The 23,660-nt window shown below is 38.3% G+C and overlaps 1 protein-coding gene across 2 annotated transcripts in view; it reads right to left on the bottom strand.

Moving 5' to 3' along the window:
- LOC136858674 (serendipity locus protein H-1) overlaps positions 1–23,660 on the bottom strand; it is a 318,900-nt gene that overhangs the window by 98,537 nt on the left and 196,703 nt on the right. For both annotated transcript variants that reach the window (XM_067138392.2, XM_067138393.2), the window contains 2 exons: positions 22,877–23,045; positions 7,080–7,415 (listed from right to left, as the gene is read on the bottom strand). In XM_067138392.2, coding sequence (XP_066994493.2) covers positions 7,080–7,415; positions 22,877–23,045 — 505 coding nt within the window. The remainder of the gene's footprint in view (positions 1–7,079; positions 7,416–22,876; positions 23,046–23,660) is intronic.

Below are 23,660 nucleotides of genomic sequence, written 5' to 3'. Positions count from 1 at the left end.
TCCCTATCTCCCTTTCCTATAAATGAATATTTGCCTCAATTTGTCCTCTTGAATTCCAACTTTATCTTCATATTGTGATCTTCCTACTTTTAAAGACACCACTCAAACTTATTCGTCTACTGATGTCCTCCCACGCCATCTCTCCTCTGACAGCTCGGAACACACCATTTACAAGTCATTAATCTCATTTTTTGGTCCGTATTGACTACAGTGATCACATTCAATTTACAAAGTATACAATTATTGTTCACCTATTCAATACCTACAGTGCCACGTTTTGTGGTTAAATAATCATGAAAGGTTGAAAAGTTGTGGATATGTTTCACCCTTCTTATTGGGCATCATCAGCACATTGGTTAATCTTAAAACAAACAATTTAAAAAAAATAAGATTACATTATTGTTTATGAAAAATTGGGATGGGATATGTTGCGATATAAAAAAATGAAAAAATTCTATGATACAGTAGTTAAGAAATTTGACATGGGAAATGCGAGCACATGATAAAATTATTGTAGTATATTTTACAATATTGTATAAAAAATTAATTGTAATGATAAGAAGTTTTTAAAATCACTGGAGTTGAACTCCAGTCAGACCAACGCTGCTAACAAAACAAGATAGACACTCCACGGCATTTGATTTAACAACACTCTACCCGTCGATATTTCCTACAACATCTGGAAAACTACTAATATATGTGAAAATCAACATAACTATCAAACACAAATAAATCTTGAACTTATACTCCATTCCAGCAATTACATCAGAGTGTATCTTAAATCAATTCAACCCAACGAAGGAACACCAATTGCTTCTTTTCAACCTAAATTTAACAGTTGGAACATATAATTTAAAATAAAATTCATCCTTTGATCTACTTAGCAGCGATGGCAGCAAATATTTTTGACTTCCAGTAAGAAGAGGATCCATTTCAATTCCAGATACATGCCAATTTTAAAAACTTCTTATCATTACAATTAATTTTTTAGACAATATTGTAAAATATACTACAATAATTTTATCATGTGCTCATATTTCCTATGTCAAATTTTTTAACTACTGTATCATAGATTTTTTTATTTTTTTATATCACAACATTTCTCATCTCAATTTTTCATAAACAATAATGTAATCTTATTTTTAAAAAATTGTTTGTTTTAAGATTAACCAATGTGCTGATGATGCCCAATAAGAAGGGCGAAACATATCCACAACTTTTCAACCTTTTATGATTATTTAACCACAAAACGTGGTACTGTAGGTATTGAATAGGTGAACAATAAATGTATACTTTGTAAACTGAATGTGACATACCATTTAATCGAGCAGCTCATCTCCTTTCTCCAAAATTTTCCCAGCCCAAACTTTGCAACATTTTTGTAACGTTACTCTTTTGTCGGAAATCACCCAGAACAAATCGAGCTGCTTTTCTTTGGATTTTTTCCAGTTCTTGAATCATGTAATCCTAGTGAGAGTCCCATACACTGGAACCATACTCTAGTTGGGGTCTTACCAGAGACTTATATGCCCTCTCCTTTACATCCTTACTACAACCCCTAAATACCCTCATAAGCATGTGCAGAGATCTGTAACCTTTATTAACAATCATATTTATTCTAATTCTAGTGGGCAAATCATTAATATATAAAATAAAGAATAAAGGGCCAAGGTTAGACCCTTGTGGTACACCAGAAGTAACATTGTATGCGTAAGACTCATGTTGATGATAGCAAACATATTGTTTCCGTGCACTAAGATAAGATGCAAGCAGTTTTAACCAACGAGGGGTCAGACCAAAGCATGACAATTTTATCATTAAAATGCCGTGATCTAATTTGTCGAAGGCTTTGGGAAAATCTGTGTATATTACGTCAACCTGTCATTGATTAAGAAGTAAGTATAAATAACCACCTAATCGATACTTTATTAATGCCTCAGGCAAAATTGAATAAAATTAAAACTTACAGGACATGTTTCGACCACTTAGTGGTCCTCTTCAGCTGTATAAATAAAGAACTGAAAAGAAAAACATTATGACAATAAGCACAAATAAAAGTTCTTTGGAGACTCCTTTGATAAAAATGGAGGTCATCAGAATAGGTCATCTTGGCTCTCGTTCTCGTTTGGAAAAGATGTTTATTCTGCGCTGTCTAGAGGGTCTGTCTTTGAGCGCGACCTAGTGAAGTAACGATGTGATACAGTTTGACAGTTCATGGAAAGCTCTGGAGAGAAGGGAAGTAGAGTTTTATCGTCATCTAAAATAACATGTGTGGGAGGAGGGAGATTGGGCTGTGCTTCTGCGATGTCGTGTTTGATTATATCTCTTGTTCGTCTAGTCTGTTTTATGTCCACCCACTCTAAGTATTTGCTAAAATTCTCAAATAAAATGTTTTTATGCTTGTTGTTTTCATTGAGATTCTCTTCACAGTTTTCCAATTTATCAAGAACGATGTGGATGTTTTCCAGGTTGTTCATAAGATTACCTTTATTAATCATACATGTTATTTTAGATGACGATAAAACTCTACTTCCCTTCTCTCCAGAGCTTTCCATGAACTGTAAAACTGTATCACATCGTTACTTCACCAGGTCGCGCTCAAAGACAGACCCTCTAGACAGCGCAGAATAAACATCTTTTCCAAACAAGAACGAGAGGTAAGATGACCTATTCTGATGACCTCCATTTTTATCAAAGGAGTCTCCAAAGAACTTTTATTTGTGCTTATTGTCATAATGTTTTTCTTTTCAGTTCTTTATTTATACAGCTGAAGAGGACCACTAAGTGGTCGAAACATGTCCTGTAAGTTTTAATTTTATTCAATTTTGCCTGAGGCATTAATAAAGTATCGATTAGGTGGTTATTTATACTTACTTCTTGATTAAACATTGATACAGTCATGAAATGGACAACTTGTAATGTCACTGATTATTCAAAACGGCATATTGTATAAATTTTAATAGATTCGTCGTAGTTGATCTACCTGGCATTAAACCATGCTGATTAATATGTATACCGATCCTCACATGATTAAATATACGCGTGTACATTATTTGCTCAAATACTTTAGCCGGCGCACACAAAATACAAAGAGGGCGATAGTTTTCAATATTTTTACTGTCCCCACTTTTAAAAACTGGACACACTTTCACTATCTTCCATACTTTTGGAAAGGTTTGCATTTTTACCACAATGTTATATACGGCTCGTAAGGGGAAATCCAACACATTCGAACATGCTTTCAGTACGTACGGCGGTATTCCATCAACACCACATGACCTTTTAGGTTTTCATATTTTAATAGCTAACATATATTCCTTTTCATCCACGAATTCTAAAGATAACGGATAATTAACATATACATCAGATGAATCAGGAATATCATAGCATGGTGGAGGTTTCGAATATACCGATCCAAAAAAGGTTGCAAAGCCATCAGCTATACTTTTGTTATTATTAAGTAAGATATTGTGAAATTTCATGCCCTGTTGCAGACCCTCTTTGGTATTTCTTTTGCATTTCATATAGCTCCAGAACTGATTAACATCACTTTTGATATTCTCTACAAGTCTAGAAATATAATTGTTATACGCTTTACTAATCATATGTTTCGTTTCTCTCCTTAACTCGTTAAATATTACCCTACTATACTCTGAATGTTTCCTTCGCTTTCTGTGGATTTCCTTCAGTTTCAAGTTATTTATTATGTCTTTAGTAAACCATGGAGGATATTTTTTCTTTGTGTGAAAATTCTTCATTGGTACCGTTTCACAAAATACAGAATGTACCCGAGCATAAAAATACTCAACAGCCTGGTCAGCGTCTGTAAATTCTACAATCCTAGACCAATCCATTCGCTCAAACATTTTATACATTTGAAAGAAATTAGCCCTTCTAAAGTCAAATAACTGCTTAGGTTGTTCAGGTTGTTGTGAAACATGGCTACGCTCTCTGTCAATTGCAGGATGATAACTATCCTCCTTAATTAAGGGGCACTCATCTCTATATACTGTTAATGTGTTAACATTCGTAATAATAAGATCAAGTGTATTTCCATTTGCATTAAGAATATTACTGACCAAGTGCAACTAATAGAGTGACATAAACTCAGCTAAGGATCTATATGCAGGTCCAAAATTTACAAGATTACTTTGCTCACCAGTAATTAATGGCAAATTAAAGTCACCAGCTATAATAAGATCTAAATTGGAAATGTCCTTATTAACTTCAAACAATCTATAGAAGTCCAAATATGCTTCCAATTTGGTTGCAGGTGGAAAATACACTGACATTATTACATAACTGTGACCATTAACTATAATTTTTACACAAACTGCTTCAGTATCACCAAAATCTAACGTTATTTGTCTTGATACTATAGAACCTTTAACAGCTATTAATGTGCGTCCTCCTTTCTTTGTACCTCCACAATGTTTTCTATACACATTAAAATCCCTACTAAACAGTTCGCTGTTAGCAACATGAGATTGTAACCATGTTTCCATAATCAACAGAACATCGTATTCTGATTCACTATTGTTAACATAAAACTCCGAAATTTTAGTGTTTAACCCTTTTACATTCTAGTAGTAAATATTAATTGCATTAAAAATCATTTTTCTCAAAACACAAAAGTTACACAGTCTCATTTAATCCATTCACATCGTACAGGGTTTTTAGATTAAACACCTGCCGATCACCCTCTCTTTTTTGGAGTTTAATGTTACCTTCATGATCAACTCATAGAAAAGCATAATTTCTCTCCTTAATTTTTCGAGCTTGGCCAAGGACCTTTCTTCATAGGGACGTCAAACTGTGGTTTATATACACCATCTCATACTCAGAGAATCCGAGATGAGATGCATTTAAATCCCTTTGAACCTTGCGTTTCTGAATGAGTTCATTCTTGACACTCCAGTGTACAAACTTCACTACAATGGCACCTGAAGCTTGATGCAATTGCCTCTTCAACCTATGACATGCATCAATCGATTCATTCTTGATCTCCACATTTAATACTAGACCTACACGCTTTAACAATTTCATAAATATTCTCATTAACTCGTTCAGGTATGCCTAAGATTTCAACCATGTTACGACGACAATACTGATCAAGTTCATCTAACTGTATTTGTGTGTCTTTTAGTTGCTTCTTAAGATTTAAATTTTCTTCTCTCAATTTTTCCATTTTCTCCATGCACTGATTTATTAATTCCAACTGTTTTTTTAATGAATGTTGCATTCTCATCCAATTTTACGTAAGCTAACTCCAAACTTTTGCCTAACTCTCGCTCAGCCTCTACACTTGATTTCTTAACCTCTGCAATTTCTTTCTTCAACTCAAGTAAGAGCTGATAGCTGTTGCCAATAGATGGTGCTGTTGCTAGTTCCAAGCCATGTACACTATTTCGTCTTTCCTTTTCACAACGAGCACATCTCCAAACTTGATTTCCAGATTTTAAGAAATTTAATTCAACATCTCCTATGTTAACACATTTGCAATGGAACCAACCCTGACAGTTACTACACTGAATCTTAGAATTTATATCTTGCCTAGAAACAGCCTTCTGACATGCTATACAAGAGCTCATGGTGGCGAAGAATGGTATCACGATCGATATAAAAATCAATTGTGTAAGTTGACGGTAACTCCTCTTCACTACTCTTTTGGAAATATGTTCAAGTTGGTAGCACTTCACCTCAATGTTTACATTAACAGATTCTTCCTCAAATAACTTAAACTTGGCTCGTAATACATCACTAATTAAGATCTAATAAAAATGTAATACGTACATCAATTCTTCAAACCTTAGTAATCCAGAGGCACACGGTTTCACTTCGTTATTCAAACTACATACAACCAAAATCATGAGATATTGATGTAGAAATGAGTTTAAGTTATAGGAAAATCCAGTTTGTTGAACACCACCCTCATTTATTAAACATGCAATTGTCCAGCTCTACGCAGATCATTTATCAGCCAAATTTACCCCATCTTTCCCGCACCTAGTTAACTAACTTCTCTAAAAAAGTTTTGAAATTAAGGGATAGGTACATAACATACTATTTACGGGACATGTTCATGACTGCCTACTTCAAAGCTGTGTTGCCTCAGTAACAAGCATGTGTGTCAACATGTCCAGATTGCCTAGCCTTGTGCTATTGAATGTTGTGTGATAAGGTTCATCAAAATCACACATTAAAACATTACTGATATTTAAAAAAAAAGTAATTGTCCAATTTTAAAAATAGTTACATCTCTGGACTTGGAACAATGGGAACTTCTATTCCAGCTGTATTAATCAGTATACAGTATTTCCATTTTAAAAAGAGATATTGGTATCGATATCTCTAACGAATCATCCCATGGGAAAAAGTAAAGTCCTTTACTGCAATTTAAGAATATTAAAAAGAGTATATGGATACCTTCAATGGATTAGAATTTATCTGGTGTAACAATTTAGCTGTCTAACCCTGTCTATATCAACATTGCTTCTTTCATTTGTCTCAGTCCTTATATGAGTTCGAAAATGAAACACTCTGGATACAAAAACATTTATTCAGTAAAGCACAATATACCACAGTTCAAGAAGACATACAGAGCAGGGGAGGGAAAAAAAAAAAAAAGACAAACTACGATGTAGCATGTAAATCTCTGTAAGCATTTTAATTTTTTTTTTAAATTTACAATTTGCTTCACATTGCACCAACACAGATAGGTCTTGGCGATGATGGAACGGACAAGGTCTAGGAGTGGGAAGGAATCAACCGTGGCCTTAATTAAGGTACAGCCGCAGCATTTGCCTGGTATGAAAATGGGAAACCATGGAAACCATCTTCACAGCTGCCGACAGTGGGATTCAAACCCGCTATCTACCGAATACAAGCTGACATCTACGTGACCCAAACTCCTCAGCCACTCGCACGGTAAACATTTCTGCCATGAATATTTCATACATTCCCCATCTGAGTTCTGACATGAGAAATTTCATAAAAAGAAGTTGTTTGCAACCCTAGTTGGTACAGTAAAGTCATGCAGAGATTTTATTCATTAATTCTCAATGAAAACTTCTACGTACCTTTAAATGCATTCACTTCATCGTTATGACCACTATCCATCTTCTTTCCAACACTAATCTCCTCTGCAGGCTCATCTACCTTGTCTTCATCATCATCATCATCATCATCATCATCATCATCGTCGTCGTCGTCATCATCATCACTATCCTCTTCACTAGTACTTGGTGGTGGACGAGGAGTAACGCGTCGAGGTCGTCCACGGCGTTTAGATATGGGAGCCTGAGGATTGGACGTCTTCTTTGGCTGCAGCATTTTGCGTCTTCGAATACATCGCACAGGACGGTCACCATTGCGTTTAGACTCCTTGCTCGGTGGAACTAATGATGATAAACTGTCTTCAAATAAAAGAAAGTTTATAGATAAACAATTTGTTAAAAAAGAAGCCATACTTTTCAGTGTTGACTCAGTTAAACGTAACTTAAAATCTTTTCAGTCTATCTAACACGCATGCTTTTAAATTTCACAGATAAATAAGGATATCTTGAATCAAAACAAAACTGCCATTTGAAAGTAGGCAAAAAGTGAATTTTCTAATAAAATTTAAAATAAACTAACCACTAGAGACTAGGTATTAGACATTAAGGAAACTGAAAAATATGCAGGCAAACAAGCACTAAAAATACTGAAAATAGGCACAATCATAATCCCTAAAAATCTTTAAAATCAGGATTAAAAATAAGTACTATATTTTAATACAAATTTGAATTTAAATCATTCCAAAATTAGTAAGGTACTAATCAATTATATAACTTTGGTGTTTGGATACTGCAAACTAAAGAGATCGGAGTTACTTTTGGCTATTCTGGTTTTATCCCACACACAGCAGATTTATAATTTGCTGCTTTTACATGAAGTGCAATATGGCACTTTTTTTGTACTCTTTATTCATGTTTCAACATATTATCACCAAATTGTTAAACAATTTTTTTTTTTTTTTTAAGTTTGGTATTTAATGTTGTCAGTTTTTTAGGCACGATGAAATAACTATCGGTACCCTGTAAGTGTGTCCAATCCTTGTCCTGCTCCTCTACAGGGAGTCGGGTATGAGGGAGATGAATCTTAAGAGAAAACCACTGAACATAGTTGCACCACTTACAGAAATACCAGTTTCAATGGATAAAGAGAGCAAACTGATTTTGCTAAGGGGAAGTTTGGCATTTTACTGCTGTACTTGAGTTGTGTGTGACAACATATTTTTACATATTTAAAAAAAAAACCAAAACCAAACCTGATTGCACTACAACCTTGATGGATCTTGGCCTACCAAGCGATCGCTGCTCAGCCTAACGGGCTGTAGATTATGAGGTGATATATTGACATCGCGACAAATCCTCTTGGCCATTATTCTTGGCCTTTTAGACTGGGATCAGGTAGCGCCTCAATTATTCTCATGTAGGCTGAGTGGACCTCTGATCTATCTGGGAAATGAACCCAGGGCCTCCAGATAAAAGGCAGGCTTGCTGTCCCTAAGACTGCAGGCTGGCTTATTTTTATCTCTATTTATCAAACTTCTTAAGAATAGAGGTTATTTTAAACCACTTCTGTTCTCCCTAACAGTAGGTAGGGAAAGATACCTCTTTCTCAAAGAAGGATTGCAGGACATCGAGAACCGACCTCACCTTTGAATAGTAATGATGCAACTTGACCTTCAAGAACAGAGCAGTGCCAGTTTTGCAGTCAGAGTGTGTCGCATAATTTTGAAAATTACAAGGTTCATTTTAGCCGTTTTCAATGCAATGCAATGTTAATTTTGTAAAAGAAGGGCTAATAGGCATTTATAGGCATTATACATTAAGCTTGCTGGTGAGGAAACTATAATTTACTTAGCTAAAATCACTTCTTGCTTACATAAAGCATCAATCCCACCATCCTGAAACAAAGCAAAAATTATTCTGCTGCATGAAAATACTGTATTCACAACATCAAGAAATACCATCCTATCAGTCTGCTTTCTGTTCTGTAGAAAGTATTACCATGTTTTTGACAAATCTAATCAGTTCCAACCTTGATTCAGCTCAAGCTGATTTTTGCAGTGGATCTGGCACAACTGACATCATCTTCACCTTCATGGAACCTATTAGCAGAGTAAATGAATATCAAATGCCTCTCGGCTTACCTTTTGTTGATTTCGAAAAGGCATTTCACTCTGTCAGTCATGTAGCTGTGATACAAGCATTAACAGAGCACTGCATAGAAACAGGCTACATCAAAGACTCCGTAACATCTATGGAACCTCTTCAGCGTTTGTCTACAGAGCAAAGGAGGAGTTCCCCATTGGCAGAGGTATAAAGCAAGGTGATCCTCTATCACCCAACCTATTCACAGCAGTTTTAGAAATGGCTATGTCAAAAGTGAATTGGCACATAAGGGGAATCTGAAACAATGGAAAAAAGTTGAACGGCCTGAGCTTTGCGGATGACATCATGCTGATGGCTAATGACACCAAGGAGCTCCACTCCTTTGTCAGCGACCTCGTATCGGCATGCCGAGAAGTGGGCTAGGTCATAAACCTTTCAAAAATGAAAATACAGCTGTACATGTTGAAAATTATCCTACATATCAGTGAATACATCTACCTTGGTTAACTTGTCAACATGAAGGGGGACCTAAGACCAGAAATACAAGGTGTCCGAGTTAAAGGTATAATAATATAAAATTTAATAACTTGAGAAATAATGGAGATATTTATTGGCGGTTTATTTCTACAACTAGGGTAACTTAAAATGTTTTCTGTGTTCACTTGCGGTGGCAGTGGTACCACATGCACATAACTGCATTGTTCACCATGTGGACTCTACAGCAGAAGGTGTTCTGTGTGCTTTCACTCGCAGAGATAAAATCCGTTACACTAGTACAACGTAGATTTCAGCGTGAGTATGGACTGTTACCAACTGATGATGTTCCCACTTACATAACAATCATGAAATGGGATAGGCGCCTTCGAGAATCTGGGACCTTGCTGTCGACGACGGGCCACCACGCCACGCACGCAGTTTCAGAGGCTACTGTTGATTTAATCCGTGAGTCCTTCAAGCGGAGCCCTCGTAACTCAATTTGACAAGCAAGTAGGCAGTTACAGTTACCTCGTTCTACAGTACACAATGTTATCCACGAAAGGTTGGTGCCTACGAGCGTACAAACTGCAGTTACGTCAGAAAATCAAACCTCAGGACAGGCCGCTACGGAAGGTATTACAAGTTGTCCATTTCATGACCGTATTGATGTTTAATCAAGAAGTAAGTATAAATAACCACCTAATCGATACTTTATTATTGCCTCAGGCAAAATTGAATAAAATTAATACTTACAGATATCAAGAACACGTCAATGCTGAAAAATACAAAAGATTCTCTGGCATGGGATCCCATATGAAAGAGTCCAACCACAAATTCACCAATATAAAACAGGACCTTCAAATTATCTGTATGATAAATAAAGGTAATCTTATGAACAACCTGGAAAACATTCACATCGTTCTTGATAAATTGGAAAACGGTGAAGAGAATCTCAACGAAAACAACGAGCATAAAAACATCTTATACGAGAATATTAGCAAATACTTAGAATGGGTAGACATGAAGCAGACTAGGCGAACAAGAGATATATTCAAACACGACATCGCAAAAGCACAGCCCAATCTCCCTCCTCCCTCACATGTTATTTTAGATGACGATAAAACTCTACTTCCCTTCTCTCCAGAGCTTACCATGAACTGTAAAACTGTATCACATCGTTACTTCACCAGGTTGCGCTCAAAGACAGACCCTCTAGACAGCGCAGAATAAACATCTTTTCCAAACAAGAACGAGAGGCAAGATGTCCTATTCTGATGCAAGATGTCCTATTCTGATGACCTCCATTTTTATCAAAGGAGTTTCCAAAGAACTTTTATTTGTGCTTATTGTCATAATGTTTTTTCTTTTCAGTTCTTTATTTATACAGCTGAAGAGGACCACTAAGTGGTCGAAACATGTCCTGTAAGTTTTAATTTTATTCAATTTTGCCTGAGGCAATAATAAAGTATCGATTAGGTGGTTATTTATACTTACTTCTTGACGGAAGGTATTCGCGGAGACTATTCTGGCAAAAATTGATTGAAACGAGGCATTCCTCGATTCGGTCTGTTTCTCAGATAAGGCTACATTCCGTATTTCCGACACACGGTAAACAAGCACAATTGCCACATATGGGGATCAGAACCCCCCCCCCACATAGTGATAGAGTTGGAACAGGACTCTCCGAAAACGAATGTGTGGTGTGGATTGTTGAAGGACAGGCTTATTGGCCCATTCTTCTTCGCGGAGCCTACTTTTAATGGAACACGTCACCTATACATGTTGGAGCAGTATGTTGTGTGCCACAACTTCCTCGTGACGTGATCTTTCAGAAAGCTGGTGCATCATGCTATTATGCGGAAGTTGTGAGGGGTTTCTTGAATCATCAGTTCCCAGATTGCTGGATTGGGAGAGGTAGTTCATCAATTGCTTGGCCCTCTCGAAGCCCCAACATTACGCCACTTGATTTTTTCCTGTGGGGGTTTGTCAAGAATCAAGTATACCAGACACCAGTTTCTGATCATCAGATCTACGTCATCGCATTCATGTAGCTATCACAAATCTTACGCCTACAATGCCACAGAACACTTGGAAAGAAGTGGAATACCGATTAGATATCTGTTGCACCACTAATGGTGCGCATATCGAGGTTTATTAGGTATTTAAACAAACATTTTGAGTTACCCTACTTGTAGAAACAAACCGCAAGTAAATATCTCCACTACTTCTCAAGTTATTAAATTTTATATTATTATACCTTTAATCTGGACACCTTGTATATCACCGCATCAAGCTGGGCTGTAAAGCGTATGGGAGGTACTCAGATGTATTTAAATCAAAAATGCCCTTAGACTTCAAAGAGAATAGTTTTTGATCAGTGTACCCTCCTTGTACTAAATTACGGGACCGAGACATGGACACTGAATGAATTTGTTAGACAAAAACTTAGAACAGCTCAAAGAGGCATGGAAAATCAATGCTGTGTTTCACCCAAAGAGATAGAACAGATGAAATACATTCAGTTACTGAAGTTACTGACACCATTCAAAGGGTGGTGACACTGAAGTAGCAATGGGTTGGACATGTAGCTTGTAGAAAGAACTGTTGATGGACAAAACTTGTTCTTGAGTGAAGCCCTAGAGAATATCAGAGGCCAAGAGGAAGTCCACCAGACCAATGGGAGAAGGACTTAACAGAGAACTACTGGAGTTTAATGGCGGAGAATTGCCTAAGACCATACTGCCAGGAAAGAACATTTTTTTTTTTTTTTTTGCTGCTGGTTTAATGTCTCAAAAACACATCAAAGGTTTTAAGCAATGCAAAAATGGGACAGGGCTGGAATTGGGAAGGTAGCGATGATGATGATGATGATGATGATTGTTGTTTAAAGGGGCCTAATAGCTAGGTCCTCGACCTCTGATGGTACAAGGTGCAAACACAATGGCACCACTCGCAGGTAACACAAACCTATGGTGTTTTGCACATGAGGGTACTAATCACAAGCAACGCAGACCCATGGTGTTCTTTACATAATGGGACTAATCACGGGCGCCGGTATTCCTGTGGTGTTCCTCACTTAGTGGAACTAATCACAGGCCACGTATACTCATGGTGTTGCTCGCATAGTGGTACTAATCCTAGGCAATGTAGACCCATGGTGTATCACACATTATGGCAACACCCACAGGCAACACAAACCTACAGTGTTCCTCACATAATGGTAATACTACTACTCTCAGACAACGCACTCCCATGGTTTTAATCACATAGTGGTACTAATCATGGGCGGCAGCCAAACCCGTGGTGTTTCTCACTTAGCGGTACTAATCATAGGCAACGTAGACATATGGTGTTTCCCTTAAAGTGGTACTACTCATAGGTAATGCAGACCCATTCCGAACACAGTAGAATGGACAGATGGAATATACACAATGACCATTATCACAAACAATGCCCACACCCATAGTGTTTCGCGCATAATGGTACTGCTCCTATGTAAAATAGACCCATGGTTTTTCTTGCAAGGTGGTATTAGTCTCAAGTAACGTCGACCCACGGTGTTCCGCACGGAATTGTAGTAATCACAAGTATTCTCATGGTTCTAATGCCACCATCCCTTGGTCGCCCCTTTTAGTCACCTCTTATGATGGCAGGGGATACCGTGGGTGTATTCTTCATCTGCGTCCCCCACCCACAGGGAGGTAAAGGGGAAGGTAGTGGCCATGGCATTAATTACGGTACAGCCCCAACATTTGCCTGGTGTGAAAATGGAAAACCATGGAAAACAATCTACAGGGCTGCCGACAGGGTGATTAAAACCCACCATCTCCTAAGTGCAAACTCTATTACATAGAAGATTTCATCAAACCAGGATAATGAAAAATTACAACAAGATCACATAGCACTAGTTGAATGGGGAAAACACAATTCCTTTCAATTCATTGTTAACAAATATGAATCAATGATCTTTACTAGAAAAAGACAACCACAAATCCATTCTTATAAAATTATCAATATCAGCCTAAAACGAGTTGAAGTAAAGAAGGATTTAGGAGTAATATTTGATAGTAAACTAGTGTTCAATATACACATACGTAACGCTGTAAATAAGGCCTATAGGAACCTAGGATTTCCAATGAAAAACACAAATTCAAAAATATCAAAGCCATTATACACGTACACAATTCACTAGTTAGAACAGTAATAGAATATGCACTATAGTCTGGAATCCATAATGTAATAAACATATAAAATAGAAAATGTTCAAGCTAAATTTCTAAGAATTTGTATTTCTGTATCTCTACAATCCGGTCTCGAAGGCCCAGAACAACGACCAAGAGGATGCTTTGTGCTGACCACACGGCCCCTCGTAATCTGCAGGCCTTCGGGCTGAGCAGGCCAAAGCCCTTTCAAGGGCGTAAGTGCCGTAGGGTAGCATGTAATGATTTAATAACAAATTTTGGGATAGATAAGTTGCATACTAGGAGAACATTAATGAGTGTAAAATACCTACATAGAATTCTCAAAGGTAAAGCAGAAAACCGAGAGTTACTCCACTATATAAACCTACATGTACCATCTGAAAGTAAGAGAAATAATTTAACTTTATTTATTAAAAGATCAAACACAAATCACCATATGAATTCACCATTAAACAGCAAATGTCAGTCAATTAACAAAATGCCAAACGTGGACATGTTTCACAAGGAGAGTGTCTTCTTAAGGTCAGTCAGAAGGGAACTCACACAGAGAGAATACATAAATTAGAGTAGCATACTTGTATACCACAAACAGTTTTTAATTTAGATTAACAATGTATATTTTAGGAGAAATTAAAATATTAAGTTGAAACACACACATAAGTATAGTATTAGGTTTCATATTTTAATGTTCATTGTATTTATTACTTGCAGCATTATAAACAAGAAATGGAAATGTTCTTTAAGTGGACAGAAATGCCTGTTGATCAATCAATCAATCAATCAATCAATCAATCAATCAATCAATCAATCAATCAATCAATCAATCAATCAATCAATCAATCAATCAATCAATCAATCAATCAATCAATCAATCAATCTCTTGTTCAGAGACTTTAAAAGGCACATGACTGAACTGACTGATGATAATGACTAGAGACGGGAACTTGCCTATTTGCCTATTTTATTCCTGTGTTCAGAAACGTAGGCCTTTGAGATATAAATCCGTTTTAGAGTCCTTTAAGCTAGATTTTGTTGGTTTTATTGTGCCTATAAATGCCTATTTCAGGGGTTTCTGCCTATTCGGAGTATAATTGCCTATTTGATGCCTTTTGAATCTATTTTAAAGAAGCCGATTTTCTTCTCTACAGTATTATCTTCTCATTTCTCAAGATATGTTTACTCTGGAACAAAAAAAGGAGATTCTCGGAAGTCAACAGAAATAGTTCTTGGGAAATTTCCGTCAGGAGAAACAAGGAACAATTTGACCTCGAAGTCTTCAATCCCTCCAACATTCTAAGACATATGCGAGAACCAATCAACGTTGAACTGCGTTGCACAACACATATCCCATAAACCTCCTTCTCGATGTGAACTATTGTACACGTACGCTTTATCTTCAGAACATGTTGTGATTTATTGTGAAGAAGAAGTGTGTTTGCCAAAGATAAATCACCAGGTGAGTTGGCTGTGCGCTTAGGGGCGCGCAGCTGTAAGCTTGCATCCCGGAGATAGTGGGTTCGAGCCCCAATGTCGGCAGCCCTGAAGATGGTTTTCCGTGGTTTCCCATTTTCACACCAGGCATGTGCTGGGGCTGTACCTTAATTAAGGCCATGGTCGCTTCCTTGCCTCCCCTAGGCCTTTCCCATCCCATCATCACCATAAGACCTATCTGTGTTGGCGTGAACTAAAAAAAATTGTAATTGCAAAGAAAAATCGTCGTCCTACTGGCTGAAGCGGTGGATCACAGGGGATCCCAATTTCACTGCGGATGGAAGGGTAGTCTTCTGCCAAGTTTGCTGTAAGGAGGTAAGTTTGTTTGTTCCTTTTATCTTTTTTGTGACTGAACTACGATCGCATTTCATTGTAGCATTTATAGGCCTATTAATTTACGTATTGTGGAAAGTTGATTTTGTTGCAGTGCTGTAATAGTCGCGAACTTTCAATAATTTATATTGCTAAAAGGTGAATAATCATTTAATTACTGAACAAGGAGTTAGAACTCCAGTGGACTCTTGTCACAGAGTGGATGAAAATTAAAAATCGGTATTTTGAACTCTGATTCATTTCCTGTGAAAATAGAGACTTACAACTGAAATATTTTCTTCCTTTCTTTCTTTCTTTCTTTGTTTTTAAAATCTGTTTACCCTCCAGGGTAGGTTTTTCCCTCAGACTCAGCGAAGGATTCTACCTCTACTGTCTCAGGGGCAGGGAGCATGAGACTTTGGTTCGGGGGATAGAACTTAGGAGGAGGATAGTAGCTCGCCCAGACACCCTCACTTCCAAGCTGAACAAGGGCGTTGTGAAGGCATGGGGGGATTGGAAGGGACAGTTTAAGAAGAGGGAAGTGGCCCGTGTCCGTAACTTAGGTAACATCCCGGCATTTTCCTGGAGGAGAAGTGGGAAACCATAGAAAACCACTTCGAGGATGGCTGAGGTAGGAATCAAACCAAACTCTACTTAATTGACCTCCCAAGGCTGAGTGGACCCCGTTCCAGCCCTCGTCGCACTTTTCAAATTTCGTGGCAGAGCTGGGAATCGAACCTGGGCCTCCGTGGGTGGCGGCTAATCACGCAAAATATTACACCACAGAAGCGGACTACAACTGAAATGTGGTTTTTAAAAATCTTGAGTAACTTTCACCAGTGCTATGTGTACGCTCTAATGAACTCTATTACGCTTCCGCTATGCCTTCGCGAAACATAGGTTGAAGATCGAATGTGGTGCAGCTAGGGCAATGTCACAGAGGCCAGAAATACAAGATGACACGGCTTGGACGATGTCACAGCAAGTATAACATGTCTGCAAAGACTATCTTTACAAGACCAGGCCAGTGAAAAGACTGTTGGTCTGGATTGGTGAGGTCCAGTTAGTAACCGTTGTGCTGGGAGGTAGGGGCAAGCAAAGAGAGTCTAGGGTCCGTATGCTCTAGCATCCCATCTACAGTCCTGCTAAAGTGTGACAAAAAATAAGGTTATGGGTGCATGCTATGAAAATTTCAAACCACGCATTTTCTAATTTTCAACGAGGGTGGCAGCCTTGTAGGCACAAACGATGTAGGAACTACTGCAGACAACAGCTGACCCAGATGACCAAAGCCGACGAATAGCAACATATAAAATCTGAGATTTATAGTGCCTCTGTTTTAATTCTATGTGGTTCATGGTGTGGGTTACTTTAGTCACGTCTTAGTTCGTGAACCATGGGCAATGGCTGAGAGGCCTAGTAAGTGGTCCTGAGAGTCGGGATGCCACTTGCTATGGAATGGGAGTGGGCATCTCGGACATATTCTGAGTCATGGCCCTCCTTGTGCTCAGGCGGCTTCGACTATACAATTCACCGGTGGTGCATAACCCGTGTGAGGAGAGATCCTCACTTGGACTATGTGTAAGTACGGTAGCATCCTACTTCATGAATTTACCGAGCTCAGAACATTTTAAGCAAGCCTCGGACCTATGGGAGTAACGGAGTACCACTCCCATTTGACAGGCGAGGGACTCCTTGGAAACGGCGAATGAAATGGAATTCGATGGGGAGCTATCAATATTAACGGGGCTTATTGAAGAAAGAAGGTAGAACTGGCTGAGTCAGCAGAGAGGATGCATCTGGATGTGCTAGGAGTAAGTGATATTCGGGTAAGGGGAGATAACGAGGAAGAGATGGGAGATTATAAAGTGTACTTGACGGGTGTTAGAAAGGAAAGGGCAGAGTCTGGGGTAGGGCTCTTTATCAGGAATACCACTGCATGCAACAAAGTTTCTGTTAGGCACATAAATGAGCGAATGATGTGGGTAGATTTGTCAGTTGGAGGAATTAGGACTAGAATTGTCTCTGTGCATTCACCATGTGAGGGTGCAGATGAGGATGAAGTTGACAAGTTTTATGAAGCATTGAGTGACATCGTGGTCAGGGTCAACAGCAAGGATAGAATAGTGCTAATGGGCGATTTCAATGCGAGAGTTGGGAATAGAACTGAAGGATACGAAAGGGTAATTTGTAAATGTGGGGAAGATATGGAAGCTAATGGGAATGGGAAGCGTTTGCTGGACTTCTGTGCTAGTATGGGTTTTGCAGTTACGAATACATTCTTCAAGCATAAGGCTATTCACCGCTACACATGGGAGGCTAGGGGTACCAGATCCATAATAGACTATGTCTTAACCGACTTCGAATTCAGGAAATCTGTTAGGAATGTACGAGTTTTCCGGGGATTTTTCGATGATACAGACCACTATCTGATCGGTAGTGAACTAAGTATCTCTAGGCCTAGGGTAGAGAAAATGAAATCCGTCTGCAAACGAATAACGGTAGAAAATCTCCAGGAAGAGGCAATTAGACACAAGTACATGGATATGATTAGTGAGAAGTTTTGAACAGTAGACAGTAAGCAGGTTCAGGATATAGAAAGTGAATGGGTGGCATAAACGGATGCTGTAGTAGAAACAGCAAGGGAATGCCTAAGAACAACGATGGGAAAAGGTGAACATCCTGGTGGAATGATGAAGTGAGAGCAGCCTGTAAACGTAAAAAGAAGGCTTGTCAGAAATGGCTCCAAACAAGGGCCGAGGCAGACAGGGATTTTGTACGCAGATGAAAGAAACAGAGTGAAACAAACAGTTGTTGAATCCAAAAAGAAGTCGTGGGAAGATTTTGGTAATAACCTGGAAAGGCTAGGTCAAGCAGCAGGGAAACATAAAGAATCTTAGGAAGGGAGGGAAAAAGGAAATGAACAGTGTTTTGAGTAATTCAGGTGAACTCATAATACATCCCAGGGAATCACTGGAGAGGTGGAGGGAATATTTTGAACATCTTCTCAATGTAAAAGGAAATCATCCTGGTGTTGTTGCGAACAGCCAAGCTAATGGGGAAGAGGAAAAGGATGTTGGTGAAATTATGCTTGAGGAAGTGGAAAGGATGGTAAATAAACTCCATTGTCATAAAGAAGCAGGAATAGATGAAATTAAACCAGAAATGGTGAAGTATAGTGGGAAGGCAGGGATGAAGTGGCTTCATAGAGTAGTAAGATTAACATGGAGTGTTGATAAGGTACCTTCAGATTGGACAAAAGCAGTAATTGTACCTATCTATAAGCAAGGGAACAGGAAGGATTGCAACAACTATCAAGGTATCTCACTGATTAGTATACCAGGCAAAGTATTCACTGGCATCTTGGAAAGGAGGGTGCGATCAGTGGTTGCGAGGAAGTTGGATGAAAACCAGTGTGGTTTCAGACCATAGAGAGGCTGTCAGGATCAGATTTTCAGTATGCGCCAAGTAACTGAAAAATACTACGAGAGGAATAGGCAGTTGTGTTTATGTTTCGTATATCTAGAGAAGGCACATGACAAGGTACCGAGGGAAAAGATGTTCGGAATACTGGGGGAATATGGAATTAAAGGTAGATTATTAAAATCAATCAAAGGTATTTATGTTGACAATTGGGCTGCAGTGAGAATTGCTGGTAGAATGAGTTCTTGGTTCAGGGTACTTACAGGGGTTAGACAAGGCTGTAACCTTTCACCTTTGCTGTTCGTAGTTTACATGGATCATCTGCTGAAAGGTATAAAATGGCAGGGAGGGATTCAGTTAGGTGGAAATGTAGTAAGCTGTCTGGCCTATGCTGACGACTTGGTGTTCATGGCAGATTGTGCCGAAAGCCTGCAGTCTAATATCTTGGAACTTGAAAATAGGTGCAATGAGTATGGTATGAAAATTAGCCTCTCGAAGACTAAATTGATGTCAGTAGGTAAGAAATTCAACAGAATTGAATGTCAGATTGGTGATACAAAGCTAGAACAAGTCGATAATTTCAAGTCTTTAGTTTGTGTGTTCTCCCAGGATTGTAATATAGTAAGTGAGATTGAATCAAGGTGTCATAAAGCTAATGCAGTGAGCTCGCAGTTGCGATCAACAGTATTCTGTAAGAAGGAAGTCAGCTCCCAGACGAAACTATCTTTACATCGGTCTGTTTTCAGACCAACTTTGCTTTACGTGAGCGAGAGGTGGGTGGACTCAGGATATCTTATTCATAAGTTAGAAGTAACAAACATGAAAGTAGTAAGAATGATTGCTGGTACAAACAGGTGGGGACAATGGCAGGAGGGTACTCTGAATGATGAGATAAAGGCTAATTTAGGACTGAACTCAATGGATGAAGCTGTACGCATAAACTGGCTTTGGTGGTGGGGTCATGTGAGGCGAATGGAGGAGGATAGGTTACCTAGGAGAATAATGGACTCATGGAGGGTAAGAGAAGTAGAGGTAGACCAAGACGACGATGGTTAGACTCGGTTTCTAACGATTTAAACATAAGGGGTATAGAACTAAATGAGGCCACAACACTAGTTGCAAATCGTGGATTGTGGCGATGTTTAGTAAATTCACAGAGGCTTGCAGACTGAACGCTGAAAGGCATAACAGTGTATAATGATAATGCATGTATGTATATATAAGAATACTGCTGGGGGCAGCTGGGTGAGTCCCTGGCAAGCATATAGGAAGGATCTCTCCTGTATGCTACTCAGGTATCGTTTCACGTCATTTTTATTATTTTTATTATTTTTTCACCTGGTGAACTTGACAGAAAACTGCCATATTATAACTGAACATTTTTGAGGACAAATTTCATGTAAATAATGAATTCTATTGTTCCTACTTTAAAGTTTGGTACTTCCAGCACCTCTAATAGTCTTTCTTGTTTTTTTATGAAACAAATGCATGTTTATACTAAGCATTATTGCCAATTAGCCCAGCTGTAGAAATTTAAGATATAGGAACATTTTAATTTAAGTCAATTTTATTATTTTTCAGATCAAATGTGAAAAGATACCATATAAATCAACATAGAAATACTGCGATGCATTTGACATGAGTACAGAAAGCACTGTCATCGCAGCTTTCCAACCAGTCCACTGTGAACAGCGACCAACAACAATTTTCTATAGACCTGTGCACTGCAATGGTGGGAGCTAATAACCCCCTGCATAAACTGGAGCAGCTTCATACTTCAATAAGCTGCCGGGAGCAATCACCAAGTTGGAGAAGAGTGGCTTTCCCCCTGGTGGAGTCATTTAGGGTTGTGGGAGAAGTCAGGAGAAGTTTTGACCAAACCTCTGGGAAGGTAGCCGCTGTCAGCAAAAAGTTCCATAAGAGTCCTGCAGTAGAATCCACGATGGAAAGCAACGGTAAAAGTAGTCAAGGGGCTACGAGGTGAGGTAGATGAAGCAGTTGAAGTAAAACCAGATGAAGTGGCTTCATTGAAGTTTTGTTCAATTACTTCCTGCGATGTTTCTCTCAGTACAAAACATTCTGCCAGACAGGAGAACACGATTGTTACCAGAAAACAAGAAAAGTTGCTTGATGTAAATTCCTTTGATAGTAATTGAGTGTTGTTAAATTATAAGTATTTTTTCATGCCTATTTTATATGTTAGTGCCTATTTACATGCCTATATTGGCTAATTTAAGAGCCTATATGCCTACCTATTTTAACTGTTTTTAGTGCCTATAATTCTCATCTCTAATAATGACATTAGAATAGGCAAACATAAAATTATCTTGCCATACACAATCCTAACAATCTGAAATTATTTGTATTATATGTGTAAAAGTAAAGGATAAGCATTTTGCCTAACAGCTGGTTATTATTAATCACATATATACATTTTTCCATTTTTAATACCTTTTATTTCTTTACTAGCTGATGTACCCGTGCTTCGCTACGGGATTCTCAGAAAGACTGACTTTGTGGTTTTCCTAACTGAAGTCAATATAGGTCACTATAAAAACGTCAGTAGGAATTTAGCGATTAAAAGCAATGTTATCATATAAAATACTCGATCAAATGAAATGCACATTTTCTCACTTTTAACGAACAGTACTACGGTGTCGATCTATCAGTCCCAGAGCTGGAATGACCAGGCCGCAGACAGCTGTGAACACTTCTCTTACATTATTCCATTTAATATGCACACTTCTCATTCCAATCAGTGCCTCAGAGTAGGGATTCAATAGCTCGATGCTATGATGAACCAGTGTGTTACGTACCAGTAGTATCGGAAAATTTATGAAACGGAGGAATGGCATGCTAAAGAAGAAAGTTGCCTAACTCCCCAGCTACTTCCCACCAATATTTGGGCAGACTGTTACACTCGTATGACTGGCATGAATAAAATTAGTTATGACCTAGATTATAGCAACTTATTCCCCGACTTTGCATACTTATTTTCATTAAGATAGGACCACTAATAACATAAATATTTGAGAATTCCATTGTAGGCCTTCCCCTAAACTACCATTTTTCTCAGCGTGAATACAACGATTTATGGCCTAGATTGTAGCGACTTATTCCTCGACTTTCTCTGCCGATTTTCGTTAAGATACGACCATTAATAACAAATATTTGAGAATTAAATTTTAGGCCTTCCCCTAAACTACCATTTCACTCACAGTGAGTAAAATTATTTATGGCCTAGATTGTAGTGAATTATTACCCGACTTTGTACACCGATTTTCATTAAGATATGACGGCTAATAACATAAATAAAAATTTTAGGCCTTCCCCTAAACTACCATTTCAGTCAGCGTGAATAAAATTATTGATGGCCTAGATTGTAGCGACTTATTACCCGACTTTGTATACCGATTTTCATTAAATTCTCTTAAGTCGTTTTCTCGTGATGCGTGTACATACATACATACATACATACATACAGACAGACAGACAGACAGACAGACATTATGGAAAAGTAAAAATGGCATTTCCTTGTTATTGTGGGCATGACTGATACAGAAATATCATCTTTTTTAAATTCTGAGCAATGAACAGACAAAAAATCTTATTTTATATATATAGATGGTAAAATAGTTGTACTTGCTACTGAAACTACAACTAACCTAACCGTATGGCACTACAGCCCTGAAGGGCATTGGTCTACCAAGTGACCGCTGCTCAGCCCGAAGGCCTGCAGATTACGAGGTGTTGTGTGGTCAGCACGATGAATCCTCTCGGCCAGCTACCGAAACTATGGCGTTATTAAATTACCTGTTGCATTCTGGTCCTCATCGCTGCTCTCTGCCGTCTTTGCTTCAACACGATTGTCGCTATCAGACTCCAGAGTTACATCTAAGGGCAGATCTTCTATTTCATCTTTAATGTGCACCTCTTCTTCGAACTTTACATTTACTCCATCACATATCTTAACATCAGAATTCTGGTGGAAAGAGAAACACACCATTATAATAAGATCACACAATGAACTCCCTTACATCAACAGCATAACATGAGAAAACATACAATGACTACTAAGGCAAATCACAACTCAACAAACCTACTGGAAGTTAAAGACAGGTCAGTGAGACCGTGCAATGCATTTTAAAGCCATTAGATGGCAACAGAATTCAAGGATATTTACAGGTGAGATGGATAACCACACTCAGTAGATATATGTAAGCTGGAAAACATGTAGTAAGAGTAGTAGTGTTCTGCAGGAGAAACACAAGAAAAGGTCACGTAGAGCTTATTGAAGCATTAGGGGATTCTGATCTTGCATACCAAAAGGTCAAAAGGTAACATGGATACACTGCTGCAAAGACACAGGTCTGTATAAATCCATTAAAGGAGATTTTGGTATACAAAAGCAGGGGAGGGGGGCATCACTTCATGTCACTGTGTGTCAGATGGACAAATTGTGAATGCCTGGCAGAATATAATCCTTTAAACAGCATCCAATGAGGACCACAGCTAAGCTGAGATCAGGAAATAATATCCTGCAAAAGTCATGTGGAACATATTGAGGTTCAACAGCAACAGCTTTACAATCATCATC

This window comes from Anabrus simplex, chromosome 1 (assembly GCF_040414725.1).
Source record: "Anabrus simplex isolate iqAnaSimp1 chromosome 1, ASM4041472v1, whole genome shotgun sequence".
Classification (NCBI taxonomy): Eukaryota; Metazoa; Arthropoda; class Insecta; order Orthoptera; family Tettigoniidae; genus Anabrus; species Anabrus simplex.
The sequence above is the reverse complement of the archived record's forward strand: the minus strand, read 5'-3'. Positions and strand labels throughout refer to the sequence as shown.